The 21,646-nt window shown below is 47.7% G+C and overlaps 1 protein-coding gene across 8 annotated transcripts in view; it reads left to right on the forward strand.

The window, feature by feature from the left end:
• LOC106567125 (pleckstrin homology domain-containing family G member 5) overlaps positions 1-21,646 on the forward strand; it is an 84,557-nt gene that overhangs the window by 31,212 nt on the left and 31,699 nt on the right. The window contains exon 1 of one of the 8 annotated variants that reach the window (XM_014136058.3): positions 8,509-8,857. The exons of 5 other annotated variants lie outside the window; for them this stretch is intronic. Coding sequence is in view for 1 of the 3 variants with exons in the window: in XM_014136056.3 (XP_013991531.1) it covers positions 9,616-9,723 (108 nt within the window). In the remaining 2 variants the exon portion in view is untranslated. Of the gene's footprint in view, positions 1-8,508; positions 8,858-9,576; positions 9,724-16,294; positions 16,409-21,646 lie in introns of those variants that run through there. 2 more of the 8 variants (XM_014136056.3, XM_082960095.1) reach the window with 2 other exon arrangements.

The following is a 21,646-nucleotide window of genomic DNA, read 5'->3' on the forward strand; positions in this document are numbered from 1 at the left end:
TGGATTGTCCGTTTGGACAGAACTCTTAGGCTACATGAGGTCCAACTTGACCCCATAAATCCTTTACCCTCGTAGAGGTAGCCAGAATATTGAAGCTCTATGTTGAGGTCCTGCTACATACAACCTGATTTAGGGAGAGACTCCTTTTCTTCTGTTAGGTGTTAAAAGGGTACGAGGCGTGAGGCAGTGTGTCTGGCCACTAGACTGTGAAAGGAATTATTCCTTTGAAGCTGCTGCTTTCTGAAAACAGGACCATAGCCAGACGGCCAGATGAACCAAAGCAGTCTCTGTCTGGTCACTCGGCTCTCCCCAAAACGGTCCACTTCACAGGAGCCCTTTCTCTCAATCTGGATAAGATGTATTTCACCCTCAGTTTCTGTGACAGAGCAACCGGTCCCTCCCTTAAACAAAAAATTGAAATGATGGACTGGAGTGAGCACAGGGAAGGATAGTTATAGACGACTAGGCTAGTTCTAGCAATTCTTTGTTGCAAAAACGTATAAGGAAGTTAAGGCACTAGGAGAGCTGGAGAGATGAACCTGAAGTAGCTTCAGTCTCTTAGCCTCTCTTCGGCTTCACACGTTATTAAGCAGATCCGGCCCTCCCCTCCTTTCCCTGGGTGATAGAAACACTACTACTGTACAATCACTTTTCTCCTGCCCTGCTCGTGTTATAACAGGCAACAAGGATCTTCTACAGGCCTTTTAGGATTTTCTTTGTAAAAGTTGAGCAAGAGTCAGTTAACGTACACAGTGGGTGAAGTGTCTACATCACGTGTCAAACTCAAGTCCTGCCGGCTCATTCAGGCCCCCGGGTGGTTTGAGTAAACTTTTTTTATTGTAAGATTTTTTTGCTACCAGGGGAAAAACAACCCTCTGTCTACATTTGAAAAGACTAAAACCATATCGAAACTGTATAGAAATTATAATGGGCCTATATTATACAGTCACTTTTTCCATGTTACTAAGAATCACCGAAATGAAAGCTGGATAGTCATGGAGCATCAAATTCCAAAAGCGATGGATAGGACTATTGTTTATATATTTTTTTTAAATCGGTGCGTCCCTCCGGACCTTGGAAGACCAAATACGGCCCACAGACAAAATTTGTTTGACATCCCTGGTCTACATCGTGTGTGTGTGTGTGTGTGTGTGTGTGTGTGTGTGTGTGTGTGTGTTGATCTGTGCACCGGTGGGAGTAGGAGTTAATTTGGGACAAAGCCTGTCCGACTGACGCAACCCGTCTCCTTGGCCGAGGTCACGGGCTGACGTTATGTAAGGAGATTAAGACGAGTCCTGTTAGTTATGGGGACTGGACTGGGATAGGAGCAGGGGAGGATTGAGAAGCTCGCTGGTGACTGGACTGGGATGGACGGAGGGGAGGGAGGGAAGCCTTGTTTTCAACTGCAAGCAACAGCACTGTCCCAGCCTCAATCTCTCCCCCACTCTTCTTCTTTGCTGCCCTTTTCTGTCCGATTTCCATTTAATCATCTACATCTCTCCAGTCGGTTGACAAACTCATACATTTCAGAGGATGGCACAGTAAAGCCTTGTTCCCTCACTTGTGCTAATGTTGTCTTCAGTTGGCAGACAGAGCAGCAGAGAAATGTCCATGTCTCCTGTCTGTGACAGGTCTGGTCTTCGTCAGCAGGGGGAGCTAATGAATCAGGCCGGTTATGCAGTCCCATCTCTTCATATTGCCTCTTGTTGTGTTTAACTCCAATTGCCTTCATTGCATAAACGTTTTAGACATGATTAGAGTTTTTAAAAAATACACGTATTATATCCCATGTGGTTTTAAATAAACTCATCAAAGAAGCCATTTGACTCCGAACAGAAACATTCAACTTTTTATATTTCGTTTAAAGAGTATTTTAAGGAGCTTAAACAAACCCTTTGAACTGAGCTGCTTTTGGCAACAGGGAGGGAGAGAGTCAGTCAGTCAACTGGACTGCAGTCTCCTTCCTCACGTTATTTCTCCATTTTTATTTGAAAGTGCTTGGTCTTTATAGCTCTTCCTTTGGTCCTACTTCATAGTATTCTAACAGTTACGTTCTGCGGTAACTCAGCTCCCCAGAGGCATTTGTGAGTCTGTTCCAGTCACCGCATGAGACATGCGCCCTGTCGTAGCGTTAGTCAAGTTCACCTGTCCAATAATTCACTGAATAGATCCAGGTGTCCCAGTAAGTCAGGTACTGACACTACCTACTATAGCTGTCTATGAGTAGAGTCACCATCACATTACTTAACATTACCTGTACTAAGGTTAGGCTTAGATAACTATTTCATGTGTTTCCAAAGGGTTTGTACCATAGTCGTATGAACCTAATTTGAACCTTTGTTGTAGGTCTGGGACTGTTTTTCAGGCCGATAGCTAGGCCTTAGTTCTGAGTTAATACTGGACTGACTGACTACCTGACCGTGCTGTGGCGGTTAGCAGCAGGGCTGTACATGGACCTTTCAGGGGGCAGGTGCTCAAAATGCCCCTCCCCCCAACAACACACTCATCACAAATTAGAAGGAAGTAAAATAGAAACAAAAAAATAGAAGGAACTAGTTACAGTTATGATTGACTGTTACAGATATGATTGACAGTTTCAGACATGATTGACATCAGGAGAAGAGGGTAAGCTGTCAGCTGATTGTTGATGATAGATGTAAATCTGCTAGTTAGCTAGCTTGATTGTTTTTACTGATTGTGATACATCTTCAATGCTTTTAAATAATAACTTAATAATATAGATATTATTCATAATCTTATAATTCATGATATGTGGGTATTTTGGTATATGATGGTTAGCTAGTCTAGACTACCTATTCAGTGCTTAATTTGTAATTTGTGCCGGTGTTGTGCCGACAATGTTCTTGCCTGCCCAAATCCCCCCTCCCCCCCTTCTATCTTGGGACTGCACATTTCATAATAATTTTGGTAGCTCATGTTGACTAGTAGTGTGTGCCACAGAAAGTATTTGACTCTAGCCACAAAATTAAGGAAATTAGAAGTGGGGGAGAGGATTTCGGCAAGGCCATTTTCTTGCCTGCCAAAATCCCCCCCCCCCCCCCCCCCCTCTCTTCTAAATTCCTTAATTTTGTCACTAGAGTCATATACTTTCTGTGGCACACACTACTAGTCAACAGTGTGGAGACGAATGGATTCGGTTCAGTCGGTTGTCTCGATAGCTGGCTCGCTGGCAACAACAGCAGCATGCCGGTAGTTAACTTGTAAAAGAAAGTGATGTTTATTTTGATGGGCCAGGGAGAAATAACTTGTAGTATCGATCACCCTCTGGATGTCACCGTGACATGCCAATTAACTAACCTAGCGACAAGCCTGTGCCAATGAATGTCCAATACTGCAATGTTGTATCGAGGTGCTTGCCAACGTGAGACTTGCTTCTCAGCGGGCAGCTGTAGGCTATCACGTTGCCAACGGTAGCTAGCTAACGTGGTCAATTTGTTCCATCCCACTTGATTTTATTTTGAGTAGGATAACAGCCTACACGAGAAATAACTTGTAAAATTGGTAGTAACCATCTGAATGGCACTATCCGGGATACAGTCTACTGCTCAATGGGGAGAGTTTGCGCTGCAAGCCGGCAACACTACAATACGGGAACAGTGTCCTTCGCTCCCGCTTGCGTGTAGCCAATAACAGCCCACAAGCTTAAACTAGCTAGCATGGAAGGGCTCATCAGGATGACTGACTGAACCGAATCCGTTTATCTTCACTAAACTCTCGCTGCGAGACTTATGTCATCAACAGCAATGGCCGATGTGTTTGTGCCAAAAACATACCTGTAGCGACCCGCACAGACAGCTGTGTGTTATGCTGTTAGTTGTTTGTGTTGTACTTACCAGTACCCAGTGTTCGCGGGGTCCGCCATGCCAATCAACCTGCTATCTGCCAATCACGGGAATGCCTGGAATGTTCTGATGCCGGGCGTCCTGGTGGTTGGCAGAGTGGCGTGGAGGGGGGTTGGGCAGGGGGATGGAGCAGGTTTAGCCATTGTTCTCTCTCTCTTACGTCTGGCCTTCACAAGAGAAGGTCACGGTTGTTTTATAGGGTATCCTTCATTTATTTGGCGTGGGCTACGGCCAAACAGTAGCCTGTGTGAAGTTGGGTTAATAAACCAATTCGTAAACTCAATTCTCTGTCTGGACAATTGTTCCTTTGTGATCTTGTCAGGTCATTACAATTCCTTACTTTGTAAAACAATGTTCGCCCAATAGGCATATTTGGAAGTTGATAAAATATTTTGGTAGCTTGCAGCAGATCGATTAGAGTCTTCTATTTTCAGCAGGACTCATTTAGCAGTCAGCAGTCTTGGCACAGTAAGGAGAAGAGGCCAGTCTGAGCTCGCTCTGTAACAGGTCTCCCACATATACAGTTAATTACACCCCTCCCCCCTGTCTCTACGGGAACGGGACAGGACCAGACAGGCCCCGAAAGGTGTGGGTTCTCACGGCAACGCGCGGGTTCTCACGGCAACGCGCCCCTCCTAGTACATACAGCTGCAGGGAAGGTGACGGAATGGAAGGGTGGATGGATGGAAGGGGAGAAGTTTCAATCAGCTGACTGACTTCAATTTCTCTCTTTGGTTTCATTGGTTTCACTTGGATGGTTTTGATCTTTTATTCCTGCCCCTTACATATTAATTTGATGACTAATACCTCTCTGATATTGTTTTTGTGGAATCAGTGACACTATTTGGAAGTAATATTATCCACCCTTTAAAGCTAGTCACGAACGAAACAATCCCTTGAATTTCCAGCGTGATGAAATAATTGTTTGAAGAAATACAAAAACAACACACAAGGTCACACCGTCAGCTATTCAACAATCATCTATAGGGTGACTGAAACCCAGGTATTGAGGTACAGTGGTAAGCCTTAATTCCTTACCGAGTTACCTAATGATGCTTCCCCTCCCTTGGCTCTCCTCCGGCATGAGTCTGACTGTAGCTGCCTCTTGGCACGGACAGATCAGAGGACTATTTAAAGCAGCTGTGCACATCCTTTTAATTTTCATACTGCTCTTTCTCCCTTTTCCCCCCTCTTTTTTTGTCCTGGTCTAATGAGGAACAGTCTGTGTTTTGAAAAGGTCTTGGGCATGAGGGCGGCCAACACTGGAGCACGATTTATAGATGTACTGTCAATAATTCGAGGTAGAATTATCTAGCTGTCTCTCTGTCTGTGTGCGCGCTCGTGGGAGAGAGAGCATTTGCACGTGTGTATGTGTGTGCATGTATGTTGGCACGTGTGTGTGTGTGTGTGTGTGTGTGTGTGTGTGTGTGTGTGTGTGTGTGTGTGTGTGTGAGAGTGTATATGGATATACCTTTTTATTTGCATTGAAAGTAGACCCATATTCTACGTGCTCAGAGCAGTGTGTCCTGGTTGTCTTTGTCTGTTGATTTGTGAAGACACACATACTTCTACCATCCAATAGGCCACTCCACTATGGTGATTTAATATGGCTTGAAACAGGAAAATATGCACATAACTCGCGCTTGATTGTCATCCAAATATTCCTCACAACTTGTATTGCCTTTTATATAACAAGCACCAAAATAAATATAGCTTAAGTAGACCCGTTATGAGTCGAAAGGAGAAATGAGAGAGTGCAGAGTCTCCGATTGGGGTTTCTTAGCAGGAAAAGGAAGGTAGGATGACCTCATTTTCTATGTAAGGAAAGTTTTCCCTGTATGAGATGTCAAAGGCTTTTGTCACTAATGGCACCCTATTCCCTATGTAGTGCACTACGTTTGACTATGGTCCATAGGAGTCTGTTCAAAAGTGGTGCACTACACGTAGGGAATAGGGTGTCATTTGGGACGGAAGCCAGAACCACTCTGGCTGGCATGGGTGGGATTTCTGCTGTGGTGGTACTGTGATGTTAGACTACCAAGCAGGATTTGGGCATTGGGATTGCTCAGGGAAAAGTAGGCTAATGGGTTTTCAATGTGAAGTACATAGAGAAAGTTAACAGCAGTGTCTTTGATATGCCTGTTAAAGACTGGAACTCCAATCGTCTTCACACAGAAACCAATAATGCTTATGATAGCGTTTTTATATTCATTTCAAGCATTTTCATTTTTTCTCTGGACATGATTTATGGAAACGTACCTTATAGACCAACAGAATTGAAGTATTTCTACGGCATAGGCTACATCTCACTTCTGCGATAGCGTGGTTGAATTGGCTGAGGACATGAAAGCATTTGGAAAATGATTTCATCCCATAAAGCACAGGCCTACTGTGTAATCTCAATGACACACAGAGCACATTTTAAATACGTTAACTGTCATATTTTCCACTCCAGTGGATGTTCTACTTCAGGTAGTATGACTATGTAATATTCCACTTACGGTAATCGTACGTGACGTCTACAGGCGCACACACACACACACACAGAGGGTGATTGGGTAAAGACGGTCTCTGCTGATGGCTATAGACAAGCAGGAAGCCGTGGGTGACGTACAGACCTATAGCTAGTCACAGTTGGCCTCAGATGCAAGCTACAACAAGCTTTTCACTCCACAGAACTCTCAGCGCACCGCCATCATCGTCTATTAGCCAATCGACAGCTTTCTTCCCATACTGTATTTTTCCACCATTCTCTTGACGTTAAAACAAGGGGGGGTTTCCGAAGTTCTCACATATGCAAATCGTTTAGACAGTATTTCGATGGTAAATCGTTCTCAATGACAGTGGCAGATTTGATCGCAGTTGTGTTTTTACTTGGGCTTCCTTGAAATAAGCTTAGTAGTGACCCTATCAGTCTTGAGTCATTCATTTTTCAATCATAAAAGGAGAGACAATGATGCAAATGAAGGCAGCTATCAGATTAAATAGTGCTCTGCTGCTCTCCGGGGAGATACTTACCTTGCTTGGTAGTAGGCTTGCGTAAAAAAAAAAACACAACCAATTTCAGTCAGGGCCGACCAATGTAACTGGCTGGTTCTTCAAAGTCTTTATAACGAGGCCCCCAGTGGCGAGATGATGGGGTTGAAACAACATAACAAATTCAAATCCCTCCTCACATGTGAAGCTCTGCTCTTCTTCATGGCAAACCAAACTAAAGCCTTCATGTGTAATTACTGGTTAGGGCTAATTTCTGAGGGAGTCAACAGGATGGTTGAAACTAATTAACTGTTTAAGAATGACGATCTGTCTGAGCCTTCAATTAGAAAAAGGACCAGCGTTCTCGAGAAAATCTCCCAAATCCAAAACATGTTATTATCGCGGATACGATAAGTAATAGTAGGCGACTTTGTAAATCAGTCGAATGAACTCCCAAACCAAACTCCAAACCCTGGGACTTCCAACAGAATTCATGGTGAAATAATTAGGCTATATGTATCCTTTTTATTACCCTTCTCACTCGCTCTTTACGCTCTACACACTTATCTTTCTCTTTTGTTTTATCTCTTTGTCTCTTGAACACAACTTGTGAAAGAATTTCTGGACTTATCGGTCCGGGAGGGGTTAATGCCAAGGTCCGGCATCAAGGGAGGGGTCACCTCTTTACACAGAATACATTCCCCTTCTCCTCCCCAACAATGACATTGCCACTATAGACTAATCCTTCAGGGTAATTGCGTGGCTGCTGCCCCATCTTTTAAACACAGACTGCTGTAATTGTGGTTGGCAACAGCGGGTGGTGGGGTGGGTGGTGGACCCGTATGTTGACTTGTTTTGAAGAGGAGAGATTCGTTTGGGCTTCCCAACCCCAACAGAACTGACCTCTCCCTCCCCAGGCTGTGCCTCCAGGAAGTCTCTCCAGCCTCCTGCAGCCATGGGGCCCCTGAATAGTTTTTCCAGAGTTGGCTAATTGTAGACTCCTCTAGGCTTAGGTTGAATGACAAAAGAACAGAGAGCAGTGTACTGGCCCATGTTTGTGGACAGGTTAGCACAGTAGACTGCGCGAAGACATGGGGTCAGTCATGAGGGAGACAGCCATTTTTTATATTTCAGCCACCAGTAGTTTCAACAATATTGAGTTTCAACAATATTCCGTGCACATATGATATTGGAATATTCTAATCCTGTTATCAAGATTGAAATCATATACGCAAGTGACTTATTTTAATCTGTTATTGAAAGAAGTAAGCAAGTGCAGTTCTCTAACACTGTTCCCTCCCATTGACAACATATTTTACTACATAGGAAAGAACCACTAAAAACGCCTCTTTTTCCTGTCAGCTCTCTTTAAAGCACAAATACACCGTCCTGCGTGCTACTCTCTGACCTTGTGCCACTGAGAGGTCAGGGGTCAAACACAGGGACAAATGGGAGAGAGCGGTGAATACGGAGGAAGATGCACATGAGTAGGGGCAACCATAGAAATTGTGGGAAAATCCCGTTCTAGTCATTCCATTTCTGTGAAGACAGGGGGGGGGGGAAACATGAGATGTTTAGAATAAGGACTGGTTTCTATACAAGTCAGTGAGTCAGTCCAGGATGTGTGTATGCTGGTAGGTCTTTGAGTGGAGGGAGAGGCTGATGGTGTAGTGGGGGGCGGGGTATCGCAAACACCAAGGCAGCTCACATGTTCATGCTCATTCTAGCCTCGTCTGTCAGGTTATCCTGTGGCGTTCTACTACCTTGGAGCTCTTCCTGCTCATAGAGGACTTTAAAACACTTTCTCTCACGCTCCCTTACTGACGGATGAACGAGATTAGAGAGAAGCTTCCATCGAGGGTGGGATTTTAACTTGTGGTCTGCCTGCCACCGAGCTACTGACAGTTGTGACCTTTGGAAGTATTTTGTCACTTACCCATCGAAACGGAGAGATTATTTTCGGGAACACACTTTTTCCCAGCACATTTTCTCAGCACTTTTTTCCCAGCAAACTGGAGGTGAGTGATCGAGAACATCCTTACCCCTCTCACAACCTCTCCCACTGTGTGCATTAGTACTGAGGTTCAGTGAAAGGAACCCAGCATGTTGTGTTATTGTCTGCCTGGGGTTGTGTAGTTTTAGGGTTGATCTTACATTTTGGTTCACAGCTAGGTGTAATCTATAGGGACAGGTGGGAGAATGGTATGGCAAATGGTATGGCTGAGGAGATCCACAGCCAGAGTGAAGTTGAGTGCTATTTTGTTCCTCAGTGAGAATGCTAGTGCAATGCACCCTCTCTTTATGTCTTGACATTTAAACCCTTTTGTTCCTCGGGGAGCATAGGCCATCAATAAACTTCCTGTAGTTTTTTTTCCTCCCTATCTCTACACTGTTCCTGCTTGCCGTTGATGAATGCATACACGCAGACATCAATTGCAACGTTTGGGGGCCTTTAATTCTCTGTTTTTTTTTTGTCAGACGTCGGCATATTCCACATCTGTTTCTTATATCAACAACCCAAGATCCTCAACAGCACACGCCAGCCCAGCCAGTGTCCCCCCCCTCCCCTCCATTTTCTTCATACCAAATCTAAAGTGGCTTACCAACTATCCATTTCCAAGTCGAAATTGGAACTGCCTGTGTCCAAATCAGTAATTTGTCTCTCTAGGAGTTTCCAGCAGTTCCCCAAATCATTTTCTTTTTCACCCACTTCCTCCTTTTTTTGGTCGTGCACATCGCCTTCCTGCCTATCGGTCTCTTTTCCTTCCCTGAAGCTATGGATAGGAAGCCTGGTTGCATCACAGTCCAGCAGCGCAGCCTGAGACAACACTCACTCCGTCTCAGTGCACTTGACTGCGTTAGAGCGGAGACAGACCAGCTGCCGGTGAGTGGGTCTTCAGTTTTCTCATGTGGTCACACCAATAACTCTTGAAGTTTGTGTGTAAGAAAAAGTTGTCTCTCGTTTTGCCATCGTTGACAGTTCAGTGTCCAATGAGGCCATCAGCAAATCTGCAGTTTTATGATTATTAATATTATTATTTTATTTTTTTTTTTTTTTATGCCTCGTGATATGCGTCAATACGTATATCATATGGGTATAGGGCAAAAGGCTTGGCTTGACCTTTTAGGGACAAAAGGCTTGACTTCAGGGTGGTCTGAGTCTCTTGCTAGTTAAAGTTCTAGCCTATTTCTCAAGGTGTGGGTGTGAAATCTGTGCATGTTTGTGCAGTTTACTGTACAGGCAAGGCTCTTCATGCTGCATGTTGAAACACACTTTTGGTGGAATGTTTCCTTTGTAAAAAGAGCTAGGCTATTTCCTGTAATGCTCTGTTAGATGGATGTCCTTCAGTGTATCTCTGTCCTAGAACAGACAATTCCCAAACTCTACTGTACATCCACTGACCAAACACAGCTAATCAAATGGACCGTTGACCATTGAAGAAGAGCTGTCTTTTTGGTTTTTGCCACTGCGTAATCTTGTGATTTGTGTTGGAGACTGCTATATTCCGAATTGATGTCAGGTCCCCTCTCTCTAGTCCAGACCTGTTTCCCTAGTGTACTCTCCACGGTGTGTACATCTGGAAAAGCCAGTCCTCTCCTAAGACTTACAGTAGGAGATGTGTCATAGGTTTGTCATCATTATGAAACACTCCATGTGGTTTTCCCCCAGTCTGCCTGACAACTCCTTTTAAAATACATTTAAACAGATGACAAGTCACTCGGTTTAGTTTAACTAAGGACTTTCCCACTGATGGGATCAGATTTCAGGCCTGTTTGGTTGGGAGTGTTCAACCCAGCCTGGGCGAAATGCATCCGGTTGTACATCAACAATATTTGACTGAATTTAAACTGAAAAGCTGCAGGCATTTTAGTATAACACTGGACAAATGACGTCATCTACTTTACTAATACCTGTGGCATTGGCCTGAATGACATCCTTTATCATATATACTGTATATACATCAAGTACCACAAGCGAGTGAAATCTGATACATTTAAAAAGAAAAAAAGATAAAACACCTCACGGCACAACGGGGAATGTGGAGAGACGTGCGCACACACACACACTGTAATATTGTAGATTTGTAGTGATCGAGAAGTGATGTAATGTTTTGTATGATGTTTTGTTTATGATGTAGGCTGTTACGTTTTGTTGCGATGTGGTTGTTTTAATCCTGTTTGGACCCCAGGATCAGTAGCCGCTGCCTTGGCAATAAATACAAAAAATGTTTATCCTGTCAACCAGACACTTACCAGTCACTCAGCCTCAGGTGTGGGCTTGGATGTTTCACTCTGCCAAACATCTCATTACAGATAGAAAACAAGTCTCCCTACAGTACAAGCCTTCTATACATGAATCATCCCATGTGTCCCAGAAACACATGCACGCTCACTCTGCCCTAGCTTTGAACGCTCCGATACAACAAGTGCCTCTGTTTTGAAGAGTTCCATATGTGTTTGAAGAAAACCAAACCCTTCCACAGTAAAGGGGGGGGGGGGGGGGGGGTGTGTGTAATATTAAGGAGACACGTCAGGCTGGCGTTGTGTAAGACCTCCTGCTTTAAAAGCTCCGGCCTGGTCCTGGCACTCTCTCAGAGCCCAGCTAGAGAAACGGACTGATGGCGGGAGAAGAAAGAGAAAGCGTGGCGGTACTGTTCTCCCCTGCCTCTTCTCACAGACTCACACAAGTTTATTTATTGAAAAATAAATGATCAGATCTGGCCCAGTCCTGACCTGGGGGCTCTGATCTATCCCTTTGATCTCATTTATCCCTCTATCCCCCCCCCCCCCCCCCCCCCCTTCCTCTCTGTTTCCACCTAGCATACCAGTAACAGCCAGAACTAAAAGGGTACAGTCAGTGGTGTAGTGGTGCCTGGAGAAGTGGGTTTACTCTAATTTGGCCAAACATTTCCCAAACAGCCCGCCTGGCAAAGGAAAGGCACCCTGTGTGAAAAACTCTATGAGAGACAATGACATGCACTCTGAATGATCTAAAATGCTTAAACCATATCAGGAGAGCACTTTTTTTTAGGTATTTAAAAAAAATCTGAAATGTTTGATTTTTAAGTGTACTTACCCTTTAATTTAAGTGCCAGGCACCTAGCAATGTTGTTTGATTAGTGGTGTTTCTGTAGCACATGAGATGGAGTTGCAAAACAAATGGCCAATGGATTGATGCACGTAATCATGACATCATTCTGACAGGTAGGCATGGGCTACTTTGTAGCTAGCTAACATTTTGTTAGTTTTTGGGAAAGCCTTTCCATCTACCAGAAGGCGGTTAGGCCTATCATTAGCTTCACTATATATTTTTTTCTGTTCCTTAACTGTTTGAAACCTGGACTTTTTACTTCATATATATATCCCACCATAGAAACGTGGAGGCAATTATTTTACAAAGACTTTCTTTCATTGTCTTCTAGCCAAAGGCATGATCCTAGTCATATTAGCAACCCATGATAGTTGTTGCATCTTTAGATCTCCCCTCTTAATTTCGAATTAATATTTCCACGAGACCGCATGCATGTGCGTGGGGATTTAGAGTGGGGTTTTCCACAAATTGCATTTTGGAACATTTGCTCTGTTCTAGGCCTACCGCCGTGTGCACGTTGCTGCACTGAGAATGTGAAGAAATAATCGTCTATCAGCATTTTAAGCTAAACATTCTGATCTGCCTTGTTAATTGATACGGTGTATACCTCCACTACACTACTATGACACGTACCCTGAGGATTAAGAAGTGAGTATATGCAATGCCCACTGAGAAATAGGTGGATATTCGGTGTATACCTGCGTTTATCCTTCGCTACACCACTGGGTACACTGAGGCTACAGCATGTCATGTTTAGGAAACCAACCTCTACAGTGAACCCAGGGGGCCCCCAGTTGCGTGCTCAACTCCCAAGAGGGGCATGAAAATGTGTTCTCAGAAAATGGTAACTAAAAGTAATGATGGCCTAGATGGCAGGCCAAAGAAGAAGTGATTTAACTGTCTTTTTGATGTAAAGCAGACTCCATGGGTATTTAGTGTTTAGCATTTGCGTACCAATCCATCATTCTGAATTAAAACCATGATTATTACGATGTCCCAGTAGTATAGCTAGCTGTAGCATTACGGTGAGTGCTGGCCACCCAGGCTGAAGCTGTATATTTTTTTAAGTGGTGTGGAGAGTCTCCCACGCAGCTCATTGATACATTGAAGGCATGCCGACGGAGGCAGAGTCTGAACACAGAGTACCAGAACAGACCAGACCAAGATAGGAAGGACTGGGAAGGGTTAGAGAGCAGAGAAGCTTTTCAGGTCTGGAACATCTGCTGTGGCTTTACTGAGTTAAAGTTCATATAAGGAAATCAAATTGGGCTCCCGAGTGGCGCAGCAGTCTAAGGCACTGCATCTCAGTGCAAGAGGCATCACTGTAGTCCCTGGTTCGAATCCAGGCTGCATCACATCCGGACGTGATTGGGAGTCCCATAGGGCGGCGCACAATTGGCCCAGCGTTGTCCAGGTTTGGCCGGGGTAGGCCGTCATTGTAATTAAGAATGTCTGTCTTGCCTAGTTAAATAAAAGTTAAATAAAAATACAAAATTAAAAACAATCAATTCAAATAAATTCAAAATCTATGGATTTCACAAAACTGGGCAAATGGTGCAGCCTTGGAGAGGATAGGCCCACCCACTGGGGAGCATTTTATTGTCCCCAGCACAAGGTGCACCTGTGTAATGATCATGCTGTTTAATCAGCTTCATGATATGCCATATCTGTCAGGTGGATGGATTATCTTGGCTAAGGAGAAATGCTCACTAACGGGGATGTAAACAAATTTGTGCACAGAATTTGAGAGAAATAAGCTTTTTGTGTATATAGAACATTTGTAGGATTTTTTAATTTTTTATTTCAGGTCATTAAACATGGGACCAACACTTTACATGTTGTGTTTATATTTTTGTTCAATGTATTTGATTAGTTAGACGGGAGTGAGTCTGACACCAGTGTATGAGGGAGTCTGAAGTCTGTACTGCCTGTCTCGTTTGAGGGTGTGTGAGTGCACACAACAGTCTTATTATTTGTACAAGACTGTACACGACTGAGTCAAACCAATCATTTGTGTGTCACTTTTGCGTGTGTTGTGATAACGTGTCATCCAAGGTCTGTAGACACCAGTCGAGTCTCATTTACGTTCCAAGCCGGGGGATGGTTGTGTGTGTGATTCAGTACGTCTTACGCATTTAAATGACTGATGATGAGAAGGCATATCTGCTAAGGTAACTAACGCTAAAGGGTGAACTCGGCTTCAAGTTGCCAAATCAAAGATGTCTAACACGTCAGTGCCTGGCCCTGAAGTAACGTTTTAGTGTGGGGGTGGAGTGATGTTATTGTGGAATAGATCACTGAAACACTCTGCAGCACACTATCAACTGACTGCAGTGTAAACAAGGCACACAGTAAATTACTGAAAGGAAGGCTTTATTAGAGAACTGTAGCCATATCCAAATGTCATCATGACTGTTTGGTCTGTGCTCGACCTAGCTAAACACAATCATCTGTATTGACTGAACGTTCGTCATAGCTGTTCAATGGAGTGTTGATTTAGGCTGCCTGCGTGTGTGTGTGTGTGTGTGTGTGTGTGTGTGTGTGTGTGTGTGTGTGTGTGTGTGTGTGTGTGTGTGTGTGTGTGTGTGTGTGTGTGTGTGTGTGTGTGTGTGTGTGTGTGTGTGTGTGTGTGTGTGTGTGTGTGTGTGATGGCTGCTGGAGACTGACTGTATGTGGATGACCCAATGGAAGATGGGAAGGGAATTTAATTTGAATGACTTCTGGAGAACCCAGTCATCTCTAAGTGTGACAGCTGTAGTCCGTGAGAGGAACGTTCATTCAATAGTTGTCTACCTCCCATTGATGGTTGGAAATTGGAATGTAGCAACTTTGTGTTCACATGATTGTGTGTGTGATGGCACCATGGTAGTGTGTGATGGCGCCTTGGTAGTGTGTGATGGCACCATGGTAGTGTGTGATGGCGCCATGGTAGTGTGTGATGGCGCCATGGTAGTGTGTGATGGCGCCATGGTAGTGTGTGATGGCGCCATGGTAGTGTGTGATGGCGCCATGGTAGTGTGTGATGGCGCCTTGGTAGTGTGTGATGGCGCCTTGGTAGTGTGTGATGGCGCCATGGTAGTGTGTGATGGCGCCATGGTAGTGTGTGATGGCGCCATGGTAGTGTGTGATGGCGCCATGGTAGTGTGTGATGGCGCCTTGGTCGCATGTGTGGTAGTGTGTGATGGCGCCATGGTAGTGTGTGATGGCGCCATGGTCGCATGTGTGGTAGTGTGTGATGGCGCCTTGGTCGCATGTGTGGTAGTGTGTGATGGCGCCTTGGTAGTGTGTGATGGCGCCTTGGTCACATGTGTGGTAGTGTGTGATGGCGCCTTGGTCGCATGTGTGGTAGTGTGTGATGGCGCCTTGGTAGTGTGTGATGGCGCCTTGGTCGCATGTGTGGTAGTGTGTGATGGCGCCTTGGTCGCATGTGTGGTAGTGTGTGATGGCGCCTTGGTAGTGTGTGATGGCGCCTTGGTCGCATGTGTGGTAGTGTGTGATGGCGCCTTGGTAGTGTGTGATGGCGCCTTGGTCGCATGTGTGGTAGTGTGTGATGGCGCCTTGGTAGTGTGTGATGGCGCCTTGGTCGCATGTGTGGTAGTGTGTGATGGCGCCTTGGTCGCATGTGTGGTAGTGTGTGATGGCGCCTTGGTCGCATGTGTAGTAGTGTGTGATGGCGCCTTGGTCGTGTGTGTGGTAGTGTGTGATGGCGCCTTGGTCGTGTGTGTGGTATGCGTGGCAACAAGTGTGTGTAATCAGGTACCACATGGCAGTGATGGGGCTAAGCCTGAGCGAAGGCTGCAGAGGGGCCTGTGTGTGTGTGTGTGTGTGTGTTTTCACAGCTGTCGGGGGCGTGTGTGTCCGTGTCCGTGTCGCTCGGGCCACAATCACTGTTCCTCCTCCAAACACACCGCTAATCCCGTTGACTTGATAACACACGTCTGGACACACACACACACACACACACACACACACACACACACACACACACACACACACACACACACATACTCCCAGCTCCCGATCCCCAGCCAGCTGTCATTTGACCATCATCCTCCTTCAAAGTCACCATGCACTCTAATTGGCCCGCTAGTGCCAGTCACCACCACCAAGTGTGCTGTGCTCTCATCTTCAGTCTCAGGTGACCTATTGTTGGAAATACTATCACATCCCAGTATCAATCGCTAAGATGAGATGGTAACTTGAACATTCAACATTTCAGTGACATAGCCTTTGAGTCTTGTCCTCTGAGTATGTTCAAATGTAGTCTTTTTTTTTTTTTCTTTCTTTCTTTAAAACTAAACGCTGACAGGTTTTGGGACTGAATGTGTGGCTTTTTGTCCAGGAGAGAAGAGGCATAGGAGAGCTTTCCTCATCCGAGAGGTGACACGTTTATTTGTGTTGGGTCGCCCAGGCAGCAGATACATTCAGCAGCTTCAGTCCCGACAGGAATGCAGCTGCCTGGACACCCGGCCCATGCGTGAGTTATTGGTTACCTTGCTGAGCCCGCCGTTGTCTAAATATGGCATCTGATTTGCTCCTGTTTCACCCATCTAAACACACACACACGTCTGACTCCACATTTCATTAACACCATGTCACGTCTGTTATGTGGTTGTTGAGGGAGAGCTGTTGGGTTACAGGGGCTTACAAGTCTTGTCTGTCAGCTATTTGTGTTTTGTGTGTGTGTGAAATGACTTCTGAGGGGAGAGGTTTATTGTTATTTCCAGGAAAACAAATTGAAAGCAGTACTCTTGAGTTTTCCTGACATGCTCATGTTGTTACATAGCACGATGTTTTGTATTTTATTTAACAGCGAGAGAGAACGGAACGAAACATTCCAACTATGGATTAATATAACTAGCAATATACCATCATACCAATGTTTTGGAATGAATGGAACAAGGCCTTTTAAGTTGCATTTGAATCTCCCATCCAACAACCAGAGATATGCTCCATCTAAAAACTTCAAAGCACACTTAACTTAATGGTGCTTTTGGAGGGGAGCATTTAATGTGCCTATTACAGTAAACAAGGTTCTCTCTCTGTGTCTTTCTCTGTGTGTGTGCTCTCTCTCTCTCTCTCTCTCTCTCTCTCTCTCTCCTCTCTCTCTCTCTCTCGCGCTCTGTCTCTCTCTCTCTCTCTCGCGCTCTCTCGCTCTGTCTCTCTCTCTCGCGCTCTGTCTCTCTCTCTCGCGCTCTGTCTCTCTCTCTCTCTCGCTCTGTCTCTCTCTCTCTCCGCTCTGTCTCTCTCTCTCTCGCTCTGTCTCTCTCTCTCTCGCTCTCGCTCTGTCTCTCTCTCTCGCTCTGTCTCTCTCTCGCTCTGTCTCTCTCTCTCGCGCTCTGTCTCTCTGTCTCTCTGTCTCTCTGTCTCTCTGTCTCTCTGTCTCTCTGTCTCTCTGTCTCTCTGTCTCTCTGTCTCTCTGTCTCTCTGTCTCTCTGTCTCTCTGTCTCTCTGTCTCTCGCTCTCTCGCTCTCTCGCTCTCGCTCCTCGCTCTCGCTCTCTCTCGCTCTCTCTCGCTCTCTCTCGCTCTCTCTCGCTCTCTCTCGCTCTCTCTCGCTCTCTCTCGCTCTCTCTCGCTCTCTCTCGCTCTCTCTCGCTCTCTCTCGCTCTCTCTCCGCTCTCTCTCGCTCTCTCTCGCTCGTCTCTCGCTCTGTCTCGCTCGCTCTGTCTCTGTCTCGCGTCTCTGCTCGCTCTCTCTCTCGCTCTGTCTCTCGCTCTGTCTCTGTCTCGCTCTGTCTCTCTCTCTCTGTCTCGCTCTCGCTCTGTCTCTCTCTCTCTGTCTCGCTCTCGCTCTGTCTCTCTCTCTCGCTCGCTCTCTCTCGCTCGCTCGCTCTCTCTCTCTCGCTCTGTCTCTCTCTCTCGCTCTCTCGCTCGCTCGCTCTGTCTCTCTCTCGCTCTGTCTCTCTCTCTCTCTCGCTCTGTCTGTCTCTCTCTCTCGCTCTGTCTGTCTCTCTCTCTCGCTCTGTCTGTCTCTCTCTCTCGCTCTGTCTGTCTCTCTCTCTCGCTCTCGCTCTGTCTCTCTCTCTCGCTCTCGCTCTGTCTCTCTCTCTCGCTCTCGCTCTGTCTCTCTCTCTCGCTCTCGCTCTGTCTCTCTCTCTCGCTCTCGCTCTGTCTCTCTCTCTCGCTCTCGCTCTGTCTCTCTCTCTCGCTCTCGCTCTGTCTCTCTCTCTCGCTCTCGCTCTGTCTCTCTCTCTCGCTCTCGCTCTGTCTCTCTCTCTCGCTCTCGCTCTGTCTCTCTCTCTCGCTCTCGCTCTGTCTCTCTCTCTCGCTCTCGCTCTGTCTCTCTCTCTCGCTCTCGCTCTGTCTCTCTCTCTCGCTCTCGCTCTGTCTCTCTCTCTCGCTCTCGCTCTGTCTCTCTCTCTCTCGCTCTCGCTCTGTCTCTCTCTCTCGCTCTCGCTCTGTCTCTCTCTCTCGCTCTCGCTCTGTCTCTCTCTCTCGCTCTCGCTCTGTCTCTCGCTCTGTCTCCTCGCTCTGTCTCTCGCTCTGTCTCTCGCTCTGTCTCGCTCTGTCCTCTCGCTCTGTCTCTCTCTCGCTCCTCTCCGCTCTGTCTCTCTCGCTCTGTCTCTCTCTCGCTCTCGCTCTCTCTCTCGCTCTGTCTCTCTCTCTCTCTCTCGCTCTGTCTGTCCGCCTCTCTCTCTCGCTCTGTCTGTCCGCCTCTCTCTCTCGCTCTGTCTGTCCGCCTCTCTCTCTCGCTCTGCTCTGTCCGCCTCTCTCTCTCGCTCTGTCTGTCCGCCTCTCTCTCTCGCTCTGTCTGTCCGCCTCTCTCTCTCGCTCTGTCTGTCCGCCTCTCTCTCTCGCTCTGTCTGTCCGCCTCTCTCTCTCGCTCTGTCTGTCCGCCTCTCTCTCTCTCGCTCTGTCTCTCTCGCTCTGTCTCTCTCTCTCGCTCTGTCTCTCTCGCTCTGTCTCTCTCTCTCGCTCTCGCTCTCGCTCTGTCTCGCTCTGTCTCGCTCTGTCTCGCTCTCTCTCGCTCTCTCTCGCTCTCTCTCGCTCTCTCTCGCTCTCTCTCGCTCTCTCTCGCTCTCTCTCGCTCTCTCTCGCTCTCTCTCGCTCTCTCTCGCTCTCTCTCGCTCTCTCTCGCTCTCTCTCGCTCTCTCTCGCTCTCTCTCGCTCTCTCTCTCTCGCTCTCTCTCGCTCTCTCTCGCGCTCTCTCTCGCGCTCTGTCTCGCGCTCTGTCTCTCTCTCTCGCTCTGTCTCTCTCTCGCTCTGTCTCTCTCTCTCGCTCTGTCTCTCTCTCTCGCTCTGTCTCTCTCTCTCGCTCTGTCTCGCTCTCTCGCTCTCTCTCGCTCTGTCTCGCTCTCTCGCTCTGTCTCGCTCTCTCGCTCTCTCGCTCTGTCTCTCTCTCTCGCTCTGTCTCTCTCTCTCGCTCTGTCTCTCTCTCTCGCTCTGTCTCTCTCTCTCGCTCTGTCTCTCTCTCTCGCTCTGTCTCTCTCTCTCGCTCTGTCTCTCTCTCGCTCTGTCTCTCTCTCTCTCTCTCGCTCTGTCTGTCCGCCTCTCTCTCTCGCTCTGTCTGTCCGCCTCTCTCTCTCGCTCTGTCTGTCCGCCTCTCTCTCTCTCGCTCTGTCTCTCTCGCTCTGTCTCTCTCGCTCTGTCTCTCTCGCTCTGTCTCTCTCGCTCTGTCTCTCTCGCTCTGTCTCTCGCTCTGTCTCTCTCTCTCGCTCTCTCGCTCTCTCTCTCGCTCTGCTCTCTCTCTCGCTCTCTCTCTCTCTCGCTCTCTCTCGCTCTCTCTCGCTCTCTCTCGCTCTCTCTCGCTCTCTCTCGCTCTCTCTCGCTCTCTCTCGCGCTCTCTCGCTCTCTCTCGCGCTCTCTCGCGCTCTCTGCTCTCGCGCTCTCGCTCTGTCTCGCGCTCTGTCTCTGTCTCGCGCTCTGTCTCTGTCTCGCGCTCTGTCTCTCTCTCGCGCTCTCTCGCGCTCGCGCTCTCGCTCTGTCTCGCGCTCTGTCTCTCTCTCGCGCTCTCTCGCGCTCGCGCTCTGTCTCTCTCTCGCTCTGTCTCTCTCTCTCGCTCTGTCTCTCTCTCTCGCTCTGTCTCTCTCTCTCGCTCTGTCTCTCTCTCGCTCTGTCTCTCTCTCTCGCTCTGTCTCTCTCTCTCGCTCTGTCTCTCTCTCTCGCTCTGTCTCTCTCTCTCGCTCTGTCTCTCTCTCTCGCTCTGTCTCTCTCTCTCGCTCTGTCTCTCTCTCTCGCTCTGTCTCTCTCTCTCGCTCTGTCTCTCTCTCTCGCTCTGTCTCTCTCTCTCGCTCTGTCTCTCTCTCTCGCTCTGTCGCTCTCTCTCTCGCTCTGTCGCTCTCTCTCTCGCTCTGTCGCTCTCTCTCTCGCTCTCTCTCTCTCGCTCTGTCTCTCTCTCTCGCTCTCTCTCTCTCGCTCTGTCTCGCTCTCTCTCTCTCGCTCTGTCTCGTCTCTCTCTCTCGCTCTGTCTGTCTCTCTCTCTCGCTCTGTCTGTCTCTCTCTCTCGCTCTGTCTCTCTCTCTCTCTCGCTCTGTCTCTCTCTCTCTCTCGCTCTGTCTCTCTCTCTCGCTCTGTCTCTCTCTCTCGCTCTCTCTCGCTCTGCTCTCTCTCTCTCGCTCTGTCTCTCGCTCTCTCGCTCTCTCTCTCTCTCTCTCGCTCTGTCTCTCTCTCTCTCCTCGCTCTGTCTCTCTCTCTCTCTCTCGCTCTGTCTCTCTCTCTCTCTCTCGCTCTGTCTCTCTCTCTCTCTCGCTCTGTCTCTCTCTCTCTCTCGCTCTGTCTCTCTCTCTCTCTCTCTCGCTCTGTCTCTCTCTCTCGCTCTCTCTCGCTCTGTCTCTCTCTCTCGCTCTGCTCTCTCTCTCTCTCGCTCTCGCTCTGTCTCGCTCTCTCGCTCTCTCGCTCTGTCTCGCTCTCTCTCTCGCTCTCGTCTCTCTCTCTCTCTCGCTCTCGTCTCTCTCTCGCTCTCGCTCTGTCTCGCTCTCGCTCTCTCTCTCTCGCTCTGTCTCTCTCGCTCTCGCTCTCGCTCTCTCTCTCTCTCTCGCTCTCGCTCTCTCGCTCTGTCTCTCTCGCTCTGTCTCGCTCTCGCTCTCGTCTCTCTCTCCGCTCTCGCTCTGTCTCGCTCTCGCTCTCTCTGTCTCGCTCTCTCTGTCTCGCTCTGTCTCTCTCGCTCTCGTCTCTCTCGCTCTGTCTCTCTCGCTCTGTCTCCTCTCGCTCTGTCTCTCTCGCTCTGTCCTCTCTCGCTCTGTCCTCTCTCGCTCTGTCTCTCTCGCTCTGTCTCTCTCGCTCTGTCTCTCTCGCTCTGTCCTCTCTCGCTCTGTCTCTCTCTCTCTCGCTCTGCCTCTCTCTCGCTCTGTCTCTCTCTCTCTCGCTCTGTCTCTCTCTCTCTCGCTCTGTCTCTCTCTCTCTCGCTCTGTCTCCTCTCTCTCTCGCTCTGCTCTCTCTCTCTCTCTCGCTCTGTCTCTCTCTCTCTCGCTCTGTCTCTCTCTCTCTCGCTCTGTCTCTCTGCTCTCTCGCTCTGTCCTCTCGCCTCTGCTCTCTCGCTCTCTCGCTCTCGCCGCTCTCTCGCTCTCTCGCTCTGTCTCTCTCTCTCTGCTCGCTCTCGTCTCGCTCGTCTCTCTCGCTCTCGCTCTCTCTCTGTCTCGCTCTCTCTCTGTCTCGCTCTCTCTCTGTCTCGCTCTGTCTCTCTCGCTCTGTCTCTCTCGCTCTGTCTCTCTCGCTCTGTCTCTCTCGCTCTGTCTCTCTCGCTCTGTCTCTCTCGCTCTGTCTCTCTCGCTCTGTC

This window comes from Salmo salar, chromosome 13 (assembly GCF_965601325.2).
Source record: "Salmo salar chromosome 13, fSalSal1, whole genome shotgun sequence".
In the NCBI taxonomy this organism is placed as follows: Eukaryota; Metazoa; Chordata; class Actinopteri; order Salmoniformes; family Salmonidae; genus Salmo; species Salmo salar.